We start from the raw sequence: 13,407 nt of genomic DNA on the forward strand, positions 1-13,407 counted from the left end.
ATACGTTATGATCCTGATGAAAACGATTGGATGATTGGATCGAAGACTGTCCAGTTTAAACCTTCTCATATTGTTCTCGGAGGCGAAAAACGCATACAAGCCTCTACGGGGTTATATGAACTTATACAGTTAAAACGACCTACGAACTATACCGAAGAGGATCTACAACGTTACAAATCTGTTCTAGCGTGTACGGGTGCGCATAAGCGAAATTTTACGGGTCCTATAGTTGGAAATAAATCGTACAAGTATACTAAAATTATTAAACCTTTATTTACATTTAATAAGTCGGGGGGTGGATTAATACCCGGACGACATCTTGAAGTGAACTCGAAAATCGTTGAGTGTAAATATTGGGATGATGTTAACGAATTGGTAGATCGATTGAAATTGTTGTACGCTTCACATGCGGCAGGAAACAATTCCCATATTAATGAAATCACATCCATTATAGAAGAACTGAAGGAGAGCGGCGTTATATCATAATAATAATAATAATAATAATAATTTATGCGTACCAATGAACGGTGGATCAAGCGTGAGTGGTGTGAGCATTGATAAGTTTGGTCGTACATTACGTTCTGCGCGGAATAAAGTATTGAATGATGAGAATTTAACTACATCTCAACGTCATATTGGATTCCCTTTAACCGTAGATGGAGATTATGATATCCAGGGGCGTAAACTATCTAACGTTCAACAACCGACGGATGAAAATGATTGTGCGATAAAAATTTATGTAGACGAAATATGTGAAACATTGAAAGCTACAATCTTAAACGAAATTAAGGTCATAATAGCGGACGTTCAAAGAATTATTGGAGATCATAGTAAACGTATACATCAGGTGTCAACAAAAATTGATATTAAAAACTCTACACTCTTACGCGACATTAAAAAAATTAACGCGGAAATCCTATTAAATGGTCAGCAAATTACAACTCTAACAAAATCATTCAACACTAATTTAAATGCATTTGATATACTCACAACAAATCTTCGAAATGGGATACAGGGTGTTGCAGATCGTCTACTTGATATGGAAAGCACTATAAATTCACGACTAGATATATTGGAGAAAAAAAGTTAGACCTAATCCATGAACGTAATAATGCAGGTATCGAAAGCGAAACAAACTATAGTTGAAGAACTTCATCGTCCCGCTAGACGTTTATTTCCTAGACGAAGAACTATACTGAAGGGGATCGATGATTTATGGCAAGCTGATCTTATTGAAATGATTGAATTTGGTAAAATCAATGTTGGACATAAATACATCTTAGTGGTTATCGATTGTTTTTCAAAGTATCTCTGGATGCGTCCGTTAAAAAATAAATCTTCAACGGATGTAATATACGCGTTACGTTCAATTCTCTCTGAAGGTCGTGTACCTAAAAATCTACAAACTGATCAGGGAAAGGAATTTTACAATACACACTTCAAAAAGTTGATGATGGAATTTAAAATTAATCATTATTCAACGTATAGCGTAATGAAGGCTGCAATAGCTGAACGCGTAATTAGAACCATAAAACAAAAGTTGTATAAAATGTTTAGTCTTTACGGAAATCATAAATGGTTACACTTATTGGATGCTATTACAACTCAATATAACAATTCAAAGCATTCAACCACGAAAATGAAACCATCTCAAATAAATTCGAAATCTGTAGAAAATAAACTTCTCAATACGGTGTACAATCATATTAAAATTGCCGGTAAGGGAAACTTTAATGTTGGAGATGTAGTTCGCATTAGCAAGCATAAGCATGTCTTCGATAAGGGATATTTACCCAACTGGACCACTGAGTTATTTAAAATAATTAAAACACAAATTACGAATCCAATTTCTTATTTATTAGAAGATATGAATGGACAACCTATTAAAGGAGCTTTTTATGAATTCGAACTTCAAAGATCCAAACAACCTGATGTGTATCTTGTTGAAAAAGTGTTAAAGAGAAGAAAAAATCAAGTGTTCGTTAAGTGGTTAGGATTCGATTCATCCCATAACAGTTGGATACCGAAAGACAATATCGTTTAGGTTTAAATGTTTTTTTCTAAGTAAAACGTATATTTACTTTGCATTATTGTCAACTTAAATATTAATAAATCCTATTATTTATTTAAAACTTTTAATTTATTACATCCTTATAATTAATTAGCGTTTTAAATTTCTATTTATCCGTATTTCATTTACACCAATAATTTTATTGCTCAGCATTATTGTAACCACAATGTAATTTAACACTTCCACTGACGTGGTGCATTGAACTTTACTGAACCTCGGTGATTTAATAGAAACTGCTTAGTTTGCATTTTTATGTAATATAAATACCTATTATTTCTAGAAACGTTTTACTTCACATTCATCTGTGGTACTCGCAACATCAGCAGTTTTAATAAGCGGTTGCTCTCGTTAAAGTTTATATTTGACACTCTCAATTTCAAATCTCTTTGAAGATGTTCGCGTGTGATAAGTGTCAAAAGTCATTCAGCGCCAAAAGGAGTCTCGATCGGCACACGCGACATTCGCATACTAATAACGCTAGGAACGAGTGTTCTTTATGCGATAAATCTTTTTCGAGATTCGACAATTTTCAAAGACATAAAAGATTAGTGCATGGTTTAGAAGTTGGTCCTCAGCGTCAAATGCCACCTCCAGCAATGGCAAATTATTTGAAAGCGAAACCCGCCATCGATGTACCACCATCTACATCATCGGCGGTGAGGTCAATTTTGCAACCTTCTGAACGTCTTCCTCAACCGCTGTTGGGTGATAATGGTTTAGAAGTTGGTCCTCAGCGTCAAGCGTCACCTCCAGCAATGGCAAATTGTTCGAAAGCAAAATCCACCATCGATGTACCACCATCTACATCATCGGCGCCGGCGGTAAGGTCAATTTTGCAACCTTCTAAACATCTTCCTCAACCGCTATCGGGTGATAATAGATCGAAGGTATGCGATTTGTGCGGAATTTCTTTCATGAATCATATGGCTTTAGAGTCACATCTCAGGATGAATCATACGATAGAGGTTGAGAAAGGTGTTGAGAAGATTGCAACTTGTTACAAAGATCGAGTTGCATCTTATAAAATATCTGGAGATCGTGATGATGATGATGATATCTCCACATATCTAGCGCGTACCCGAAATACTGTCGGAAATATTATCACATCTTACATGGCCCTGAACGGCTCGGTGAAGGTGCAACTCGAGCTTTTATCCATTTTTATTAAAACAACTATTAATGAAAATGGTGATGAGACCGTTACCGCCTCTGAAAAGAATTTTAATTCTAAATTCGAAATTATTACACAATTCGCCGATTTTAATGAAACTTATGATGAGATGGTGGCAAGTATTAACCATCAAGCTGAAGAGTTTCAGGAGAGGGGGTCCGGTTGGGCCTTCTTTTCTATTTCATACCTTCTTCTAAACATAAACAAATTCCAACCAATACCCGGCTCGTCGTACATCCCGCTTCCAGATTCAATCGCTACTAAGAAAGCGTGCATTAACATCAAAAATTACGATGACAACGCTTGCTTAGCTTGGTGTCTGGTATCTTATCTGCGGCCGGCTGAACGTCGTCGAAATTTAACATCATCGTACCCGCACTTTTCAACCGTACTAAATTTAAAGGATATCAAGTTCCCCGTTCATTTAAAAGACATCCCTAAAATTGAACAATTAAATAATTTAAGTGTAAATATTTATGAACTAGTTAAATCATCCAAAGAATACGTGGTGGAAGGACCAATTTATTTTACAAAAAATCGACGGGATACCCATATAAATTTACTTTATTTATATGAAAATGGACACGGACATTACGTTTTAATTGTAAATCTATCACGTTTGATTTCTAAACAAGTATACAACCACGGCCATTCTGTACACCTTTGCGATGGTTGTTTAACACGCTTTTCCACACAAAAGTTGTTAAACGATCATCAACTGCATGATTGTAATCATATTAAAACCATTTTGCCATCGAAAAATGTGCGCTCAAGGCCAAACTTTCTAGGTTCGTATACGCCTGAAAATATTTTACAATTTAATAATTATAAAAATACTCAAAACGTTCCCTTTGTTATATATGCGGATTTTGAATCGATTTTAAAGCCGGTAGAGTTTTGCGAACCTAGTAGTTCAACATCTTTCACCGAAGCGGTAGATATACACATGCCGTATAGCTTTGCTTATTATATCGTTTCAACATCCGATGTTAAATATTATAAATTCGAAACGTATACGGGCCTCGATTGTGGTAAAGTTTTTGTTTCAAAATTAATCGAGGACGTTAAATTTATTTACAACGAATATTTAAAATGTATTAAACCAATGCTACCTCTAACCGCTGCAGAGGAATTGAAATTTAATTCGGCTTCATTATGCCATATTTGTAAGTCACCGTTTGATGGTTTTAATCAGAGTAAGGTTCACGACCATTGTCATATTACCGGCAGATTTAGAGGTGCCGCACATTCAACGTGTAATCTTAATTTCAAACTCCCTAATTTCATTCCGATATTTCTTCACAATTTTAGCGGCTATGATTCACACTTATTCGTAAAGGAATTAGCTGATATCGAGTCGGAGGGTGGTATCGATGTTTTACCCAACAACAAGGAAAAATACATTAGCTTTAGTAAAAACGTTTTAGTTGATCGCGTTAAAAACCAGCACAAAGATGATTTTGAAAACGTCTACATGAAAATGCGCTTTGTAGATTCATTTAGGTTCATGGCATCCTCTCTCGATTCGCTCGCCAGCAATCTTGTGGACGATGACTTTATCCACGTTAAAAAATTTTTCATACGTCACGAACAGTTTAAATTGTTAACAAGAAAGGGTATTTTTCCTTATCAGTATATTGATTCTATTGATAGATTGGGTGAAACATCATTACCCTCTAAAGATGCTTTTATGAATAAGCTGAGCTTCGATGGTATAAGTGAAGATGAATACAATCATGCGCAAACCGTTTGGCGTACATTCGGGTGTCAAAATTTACGTGAGTATTCTGATCTATATCTAAAGACCGATGTACTTTTACTTGCAGATATCTTTGAAAAGTTTCGGGAGGTTTGTTTTAGTACTTATGGGTTAGACCCTGCCCATTATTATACAGCGCCAGGTTTATCTTGGGATGCTATGCTTAAGTTCACGCAGATCAAACTCGAACTTTTAACAGATATAGATCAGGTACATTTCATTAAAAAGGGAATTCGCGGGGGCATCTCGTTTTGCAGCCATCGTCACGCTAAGGGAAATAATAAATATATGACCGATGGCACTTTCAATACCGATTTACCTTCAAATTATTTAATGTATTGGGATGCAAATAACCTCTATGGATGGGCAATGTCTCAATATATGCCCGTTAATGAGTTTGTTTGGTTGGATGCGGCCCAAATTGGAAGTTTCGAATTTAGAAACGTATCCGATACCTCAGATTACGGGTATATATTGGACGTTGATATTGAATATCCGCGTGAATTGCACGATTTGCATAACGACCTACCATTTCTAGCCGAAAATATATGCCCGCCAAACTCTAAAAGCGTGAGCGATAAAAGACTTATTCCAAATTTATTTAATAAGAAAAATTATGTAATTCATTATAGAAATTTAAAGCATGCCGTCGCTCACGGTCTTATAGTTAGAAAAATTAATCGCATTTTATCTTTTAAACAATCAGCTTGGCTTAAACCTTACATCGACGTTAACACACATTTACGCCAAACTGCCAAAAATAGTTTTGAAAAGGATTTTTTTAAATTAATGAATAATGCGGTTTTCGGTAAAACTATGGAAAATGTAGATAAAAGGGTCGATGTGAGGTTAGTGACAAGTTGGGAAGATATATGTAAGAGAACGGGTAGACCAAAATTAGGGGCACGTAGTCTAATTGCTAAATTAAATTTTAAGAATATAAAAATTTTTACGGAAACATTTTCGGCTATTCAAATGGAACATCTGCATGTGGTTTACGATAAACCCTTATATGTAGGGTTTGCAGTTTTGGAAATTTCTAAATTACTCATGTACCAATTTTATTATGATTTTTTGAAACCTAAATTTGGCTCTGAAATTCAATTGTGCTACATGGATACCGACAGCTTCACTGTGTCCATTACCACAGATGATGTGTATGCATTCGTTAAAGATAATTTAGAACGCTTCGATACGTCAAATTATCTTCCGGATAATGAGTTTAGCATCCCACTACAAAATAAAGCGGTATTGGGGTTGATGAAAGATGAAAATTCCGGTAGAATCATGTCAGAATTTATTGGTTTACGTTCTAAATTGTACGCTAATAGGGTCTGTTCCGGCCGTATCACTAAAAAGGCTAAAGGTGTAAAGAAGGCTGTGGTTAAACGCAAAATTACCTTTGAACATTATTTGGAATGTTTAACGTCAAAACGAGATATTTACATGAAACAATACTTGTTCAGAAGTCAAAAGCATAGCATATATACCATGCTACAAAATAAATTGGCTCTTTCATCACGTGATTCGAAACGTTATATTAATGATGATGGGGTGAGTACATTAGCGTGGGGTCACTATCGTATCAACACTCCATTATCATAAATAGTTTATATTTTTTGATTATATAATTGTAAAAAAAGGATTTCGATGGTTGAATTGCGAATCGCGTTTAAATGTAATTTTCTATTCCCTTTATGTTGTAAGTTCAATTCGGCCACTAAGGTATTTGTTAACGTTACTCCATCGAAATCCTTTTTATTATTTAAATTTTTGATGTAAATCCATTTTAGTTGTAAGTTAAATTCTGCTGTTATTTAGTTGACTTTTAAAAAATTATGTTTAATTGTAAATTTAAATCATATGTGCCTCAGTTACCTTTTAAAAATCGAAGTGTTCACATCGTGGTCATAATGTCTTGGACTGACTTTCGTCTTAAACTGAAGCAGTGTTTAAATACCGATTTCCCAGAAGAAATTACCCAGCTCGATTTGGTACTTGTAGACATACGAGACATCGATGGTGATAAAATAAATGATTCGCAATTTGTACAATTTTGTGAATTTGAAAATAACATATGGAGGGTTTATCGCAAGGGTGATATTCTGTATGTTGGTAGTGATGAAGACTTTGAAGATCATCGGAAATTTAAAGACTTCCTAAAAGTTAATGGATACTTTCCTGATAATGAATCAGCTAAATTAATTATTGACGACCATATTACTGTTAATAATTTTGAATATATTAACGATTGTTATTACAATTATAACTATTGGCATGTGTATCGCATTGCAAATACTATATTTGTTAATTTTACCGATTGTTAAATTTTGTATATATTTAATTGTGTATAAACTTTCAAGATTGTATTTTAAAATGTTTCAATATATTTAAATTGGGTTAATTGGGAAAATTAAATTGTATTATTTAAACCATTTCCTTCTTTTATTTAAATGTATTTTTTTTTCACGTACATCATTTTTGTTAATGAAAATGCATTAAAACAATTTTATAATTTGTATTATTTTTTTACTTTCTTAATATTAATTATATATATATATATATATGTATAGCATTTCATTTAGGTCAATTATTCCATTGCTCAGCATTATTGCAGCCGCGCCGCGCCGATTGTAATTTGACACTTCCGCCGGCGAGGTGCATTACACTTTACTTGGTGATGCGCCGCGCCGATTGTCGTAAGTTGACACTTCCCCCCCCGGCGAGGAAAGCATTGTATCGCGTAACTCATAATCAGTTTTACTTTAGAAATCGAACGTGTCAAACGTAAACCGCGCGGAATGTCTCGTAGTCGTCTCTGTGTTTTTCTTTTTTTCGGTCTTTGTGAGTTTAAACCAAAGAAAAAATTTATTCGAAGTTGAGTTGGATTTACCCGTCAAACGTAAACCGCGCGCAATGTCTCATAGTCGTCTCTGTGTTTTTTTTTCTTCTTTTTTTTCAGTCTTTGTGAGTTTAAACCAAAGAAAAAATTTATTCGAAGTTGAGTTGGATTTACCCTATTTATTGTTCATGGAAAACGTCTTCGTCGAGCTGCGCATGGTCGTCACCTTCCGTTGTGATGGAGTTAGAAGCGGGGGCGGCTTGCTTCTCAACGTTTTTACTTACCCGGCTCGCTAAGGGTATTATCGATCAAGAAGGTTACAAGATCAATGTATAGTGCATAATAATAATAATAATAATAATAATAAAGGATGTTGGTAAACCGAAGCCCGCTCATATAATTGAATTTGTAAAAAAAGTACCATAACATTAAGGTTTTTATTATTTTTTTACTATTTATTATGTAATTAAAATGTTTATTAATACTTTTATTGGGTTGATTGGGGGGAAAAATTAAATTGTGTTATTATTATTTTCCGGAATATTCCCAAGCTCCTGCGCACGCGCATTCAAGAGTTGTGAGGCGCGCCATCTTTCAGAAACGCCGATTCTAGACAGGAAGTTGTCGCACCTCCGCACCTCCGTGACGTCATCCGCCCGATGTAAAAGGATAGGGAGGGGTGTCAACCAAAGGCTTGGGGGAAAAAATAGGTTGGTAACCAGACCTGGTGATTTTTAAAAAAGTAACAGTCAACCTGGTTGGTAGTGGTTTAGTTCCACTACCAACCACTAGGTGGCGCGTTACTTTTTTAAAAAAGGTAACCGTCTACCTGGTTGGTAATGGTTTAGTTCCACTACCAGCCACTAGGTGGCGCGTTACTTTTTAAAAAATTCACCAGATCTAGTTACTTTTCCAATACCAACCTATTTTTTTTTTCACCTCCGCCTTAGGTTGGTACCCTTCCCTATCCTTTTACATTGGATTGATGACGTCACGGAGGTGCGGAGGTGCAATTTCCGGTCTAGAATCGGCGTTTCTATACTACTTTCGTGATTGTATAACGTCAATATCGGCCGCTCTGTTAACCGAGTCTTAAGTTCCTTGAATGCTTGTTCATGGTCGTCGTTCCAAATCCATTCAACATCTTTTCGTGTCAATAACGTCAAAGGTTTCGCTATCATTGCGTAGTTTTCCATAAATTTTCGGAAAAAACCTGTCAAACCCAAAAATTGTCGAACTTCACGGGGTGTTGTAGGTTTCTTGAAGTTCTGTACGGCTTCGACCTTTCTTACTCCTGGTCTTATTCCATCTTCAGTTACTTCTAAACCCACATAATCGACTCTTTCCTGAAGGAATCGGCATTTCTTCTTGTTCAACGTTAATCCCTCTTCTTTGAACAGACTCAAGACGTTCTGTAATTTTTCTATTCCTTCTTCAACGGTTTTACTCGGGATGAGCACGTCATCCATGTATACTGAAACATATCCAGGTTTAAGCTTGTTAGTTACCTGTGACATTAATCTTGAAAAAACACTCGGCGCGTTAACAAGTCCAAACGGCATACGTGTAAACTCATATTGCCCGTCTGTTGTCACAAAAGCCGTAAACTTTCGACACTGTTCCGCTATAGGAATTTGATAATATCCACTCGATAGATCTAATGTTGTAAAGTACCTATTACCCGACAACCCATCCAACTGTTCATCAATGTTCATCATCGGAACGTACATTTTCTTGGTCACACTGTTTAACCGTCTGTAGTCCACGCACAAACGATAATCACCGTTCTGTTTCTTTACTAACACTGTTGGACTTGCGTAGTTTGACGTAGATTCGCGAATAATACCCGCTTCCAATAGTTCTTGAATCATTTTACTAACAGTTTCGCGTTTCGCATACGGTATGCGATATGGTCGACATGTTATCGGTTCACTGCTGGTCACTGCAATAACCATTTCCGTTGCGTTTGTTTGTCCGATTTCACACAAATTTCGTGCAAATAACTCTTTATTTTGGTTCAAAAGTTCGTTCACTGCTTCTTTTTCTTCTTTGTTTAGGTTTGGATTAACATTTGTTTCTTCTTCACTTTGTTGGGTCCGCAAAACAAAGAGATTTTCTTCCTCATTTCGGTCATTAACTTCTTTCGTTTCTTCTTCGATTTCTTCATCAGGTACACTCGTTTCTTCATTTTCTTCGTCTTGTACACTCGCTTCTTCCCCTTCGTCGTCGGTTTCATGATTTGATTCGTTATCTATTTGGTATTCTTCGTTATCATTTTCGCTTGTCAAATTTCGAAATATTTTCAAAGAGTGTCCTTGTTTAATAATGCAAATGTTCGAGTCCTTGAAGGCGGAATTTCCAATAATCATTGCATCATCCTGGGATTCGTCAGGTACCACATAAATCTCTGCATCCACTATGACATCATCAATGTTTAAAATGCTTAGTCGTTTTCCAATTGTGTGGCTCTTCATACCACCGAACCCCTTTAATTGAATTGCGTATGGGATGTAACCTAATTTTAACTTGTATGCATCGCTTTTTCTCATAGTAACTACTTCGCTACCTAAATCTATAAATGCTTTCAGTTCCTTTCCGTCCACTGTAACTATTTTACGATATGCATCAGGAACTTGTAATTTCTCAATTTTACTGACGGTTTTGCTATCTTTACAGTCTTTTGCAAAGTGGCCAACCTTGTTACACTTGAAACATCTAGGCTTTTTCTGTGGCATTGGACATTTTACTGAAAGATGCCCAATCTCATTACAATTATAGCATTTCTTATCCTTTTGTGTATCGCTTTTGTCTTTTTGTACTTCGTTCTTATCATTTTGTTTTGGAACATGGTTTTGAGAGTATTTCTGAGTGAAATTGGATGGTTTTGCGACACTTTCGTACTGTTTAATTTGTATAAGAACATCGCGCACGGTATCAGCAGCATTTAATGCTAATGATTTCGCCAAATCCCTATCATGCAAGCCATTTATAATGTATTTCATACACGAAATATTCATACGATTCGGAAAACTTTTTCTTTCTTTTCGCTAGTTCGTAATGCAAATCCGCGTCATCTATTAAAGTAGGAAAATCTTTACACAACAACGTTTTAAAACATGTCCAATCAGCAATAAACGTTTGGCATCCGTCGTACCAAAGTTTTGCAGGTCCCGCTAATTTAGATATTGCGTTAAAAAGTAGAGTTTGGTCATTCCAACCGAAAACATTTGCGGTTGATTCTAATTTATTTACCCATTGTGAAGCGGTTAACGAACTTTGCACATCTGGGTTAAATTCCGGTAAAATCGATATATTACTCATGTTTGATGACGTAACGATAACGTCGCGTCGTACGTCTCCTATTCCATTCGTACGGTTTAGGGTTTTTTAAGTCCCGCTCCCGATTCAACATTTCCCTTTCCCACGTTAAAGATTGTGTCATATTTACGTCGCCCGTTTTGTCCATCGTTTGGAAATCGTCCATCTCTGGATCTCGTGTTAAACTCGTTATTTGTTCCACGTTTTCATCAAAATCCGATTGTTCCATTTTCGTTTTCCGTTTCTTTCTTCTTAACCACCTTATCGATCGCTTCTGTGAGCACCGGTCGAGAACACGTGCACTAGTTTTTTTTTTTTTTTTTAATCCCGCCGCTGCTTTGTTGTAAAAGTAATAATCAAAACCTTTATTTAAACAGCGTTTTATTATTGTTCTTTACAACTGTTTATCGTAACTTAACTATTGTTCTTATAATAAACTAAATTAACCGTTAACGACTTTTCTAATCTCCACGTACGAAACTCACTACACGAACTCTCTCGTACTTGTTCACGCGACGCATTCACTAACTTAACTGATGCTACCAACTACCCAAAAGGAACATAATTTCATCTCGAAGTAACGAACTTCTCGATACAGAGGGCGCTAGTTATCACATTAATAAACTTTAATTTTATTTCTTAATTTATGAACCGCATGTTTTTTCTTTATTTTTTTTAACCCTCTCTCAAACACCCTGAATCTCCGACTATAACCCCCAAAAGTTACTTGTAGGCGAAAGAGTTCCTTAACTCTCTAAACATAAGGTGGCGCCCGAGACCGATAACATCCCGAACATAAAAAAGAGGCACCAAGACCCCTTTCCTAGGACCGAACCAGGAAAGGACGTCGCACTGCATAATAATACGGACACTCTCAACGCTCTCAGAACTGGGCATGAAACATTACGTGATGAATGTTGATTACCTCTTGATGTTGAGTACAAAAGTATTACAAATAAAACAAATCGATACTGGCGATAAAGTTTGCGTGACACGTTTCACACATCTTCCATCTACTAATGATGTACGCCGACTGGTTTTCAATAAACTGGTTCATTTTATTTTATCTCTATTTCTAACACGCCATTTATTGATGTTCGCTAACAGTACAACTTTGAAAATCCTTTTAGTAATATAATAATTGAAAAATGAACTTAGTAAAGGTTTCTCAATGTAGGTGCAACGCTAGTTCTCTGGTGCAGCTCGGAGAGCGTTTGGAAGTATGGTGTCAAGTCGTGGTGTTATGAGATACACTGCTTTAGATTGATGAATTTCGTAAATTTCTTTATGATAATTTTGAAAATTTGGGTAGATAGCTAATAATTTTGTTTCACAAAAAGTTAACTTGGTAGCTTTATATTCCATTTTATTGTATTCAAATAATATTGTTTAAATAGTTTTTCCAGTAATCGGGTATTTCTTTTTTATTTAGTGACGGCGACGTCCCCGCTGGCAAATCCGCGGAGATCAAGGGAGTAGGAAAAAGGTAAACGGGTAGGGAGAAAAGGAGAAGGGAGAAGGAGAAGTAAGGAAGGTAGCCAAGGAATCCAGAAACGGTGCGATATGAAAGTGCTACCATGTTCCCAATCCTCGTCCGTCTGGAGATTTTGGAGGGGTGTATGGCTGACGTAGTTCCATATATAATGGCTTTTCGGTCAGCTGCAGCTGATCATTCAAACATTCCATGTCGGGGTTGTTTTTTTAAATTTTCCTCTCATAAGCCTCCAAAATTTCCAGTAAATAGCCCTTATTCTGTTGATGCAATAATCTAGTGTTATCTCTATCATGGAAATCATGGTTGTGTTCTAATAAATGTCTGCCAAAGTTGGAACTGGTTCTGGTTTTATGTTCCTTTATACTAGTGCGTAAAGGTCTACCAGTCTCACCTATGTAAACTGCCCCACAAGTTGCACAATCAAGTCTATAGACACCATTATTGTCTAATTTATCTATGGTATCCTTGTTCCTCGTCAACGTTTTAGCAACAGTACTTCTTTTCTTGAAAGTTAGGTTTATATTGTGTTTATAAAACGCACGTTTTAGCTTCTGTGAAAAATTACCTTGAAGTGTAATTAGTTAGGTTTTGTTTGTGGTATTTTCTCTGAATTAGTTTATCCACAATGTGCAATGGAAATCCGTTCTTTGTAGCGATCTGTTTTATAGTACAAATTTCTCTATCCAAACTGACCTCGTCAAGTTCTGAGTTGAAAGCCCTATGAGTAAAAGCTCTGTAGGCAGCTATTTTG

The 13,407-nt window shown here is 36.0% G+C and overlaps 1 protein-coding gene across 1 annotated transcript; it reads left to right on the forward strand.

Annotated features, from left to right (window-relative positions):
- Nucleotides 1-2,463: 2,463 nt before the first annotated feature.
- LOC139431232 (uncharacterized) lies at nt 2,464-6,606 on the forward strand. The gene has a single exon (XM_071198871.1). The coding sequence runs from the start codon at nt 2,464-2,466 to the stop codon at nt 6,604-6,606; it is 4,143 nt and encodes a 1,380-aa protein (XP_071054972.1).
- Nucleotides 6,607-13,407: the final 6,801 nt, after the last annotated feature.

This window comes from Onthophagus taurus, chromosome 8, assembly GCF_036711975.1.
Source record: "Onthophagus taurus isolate NC chromosome 8, IU_Otau_3.0, whole genome shotgun sequence".
Classification (NCBI taxonomy): Eukaryota; Metazoa; Arthropoda; class Insecta; order Coleoptera; family Scarabaeidae; genus Onthophagus; species Onthophagus taurus.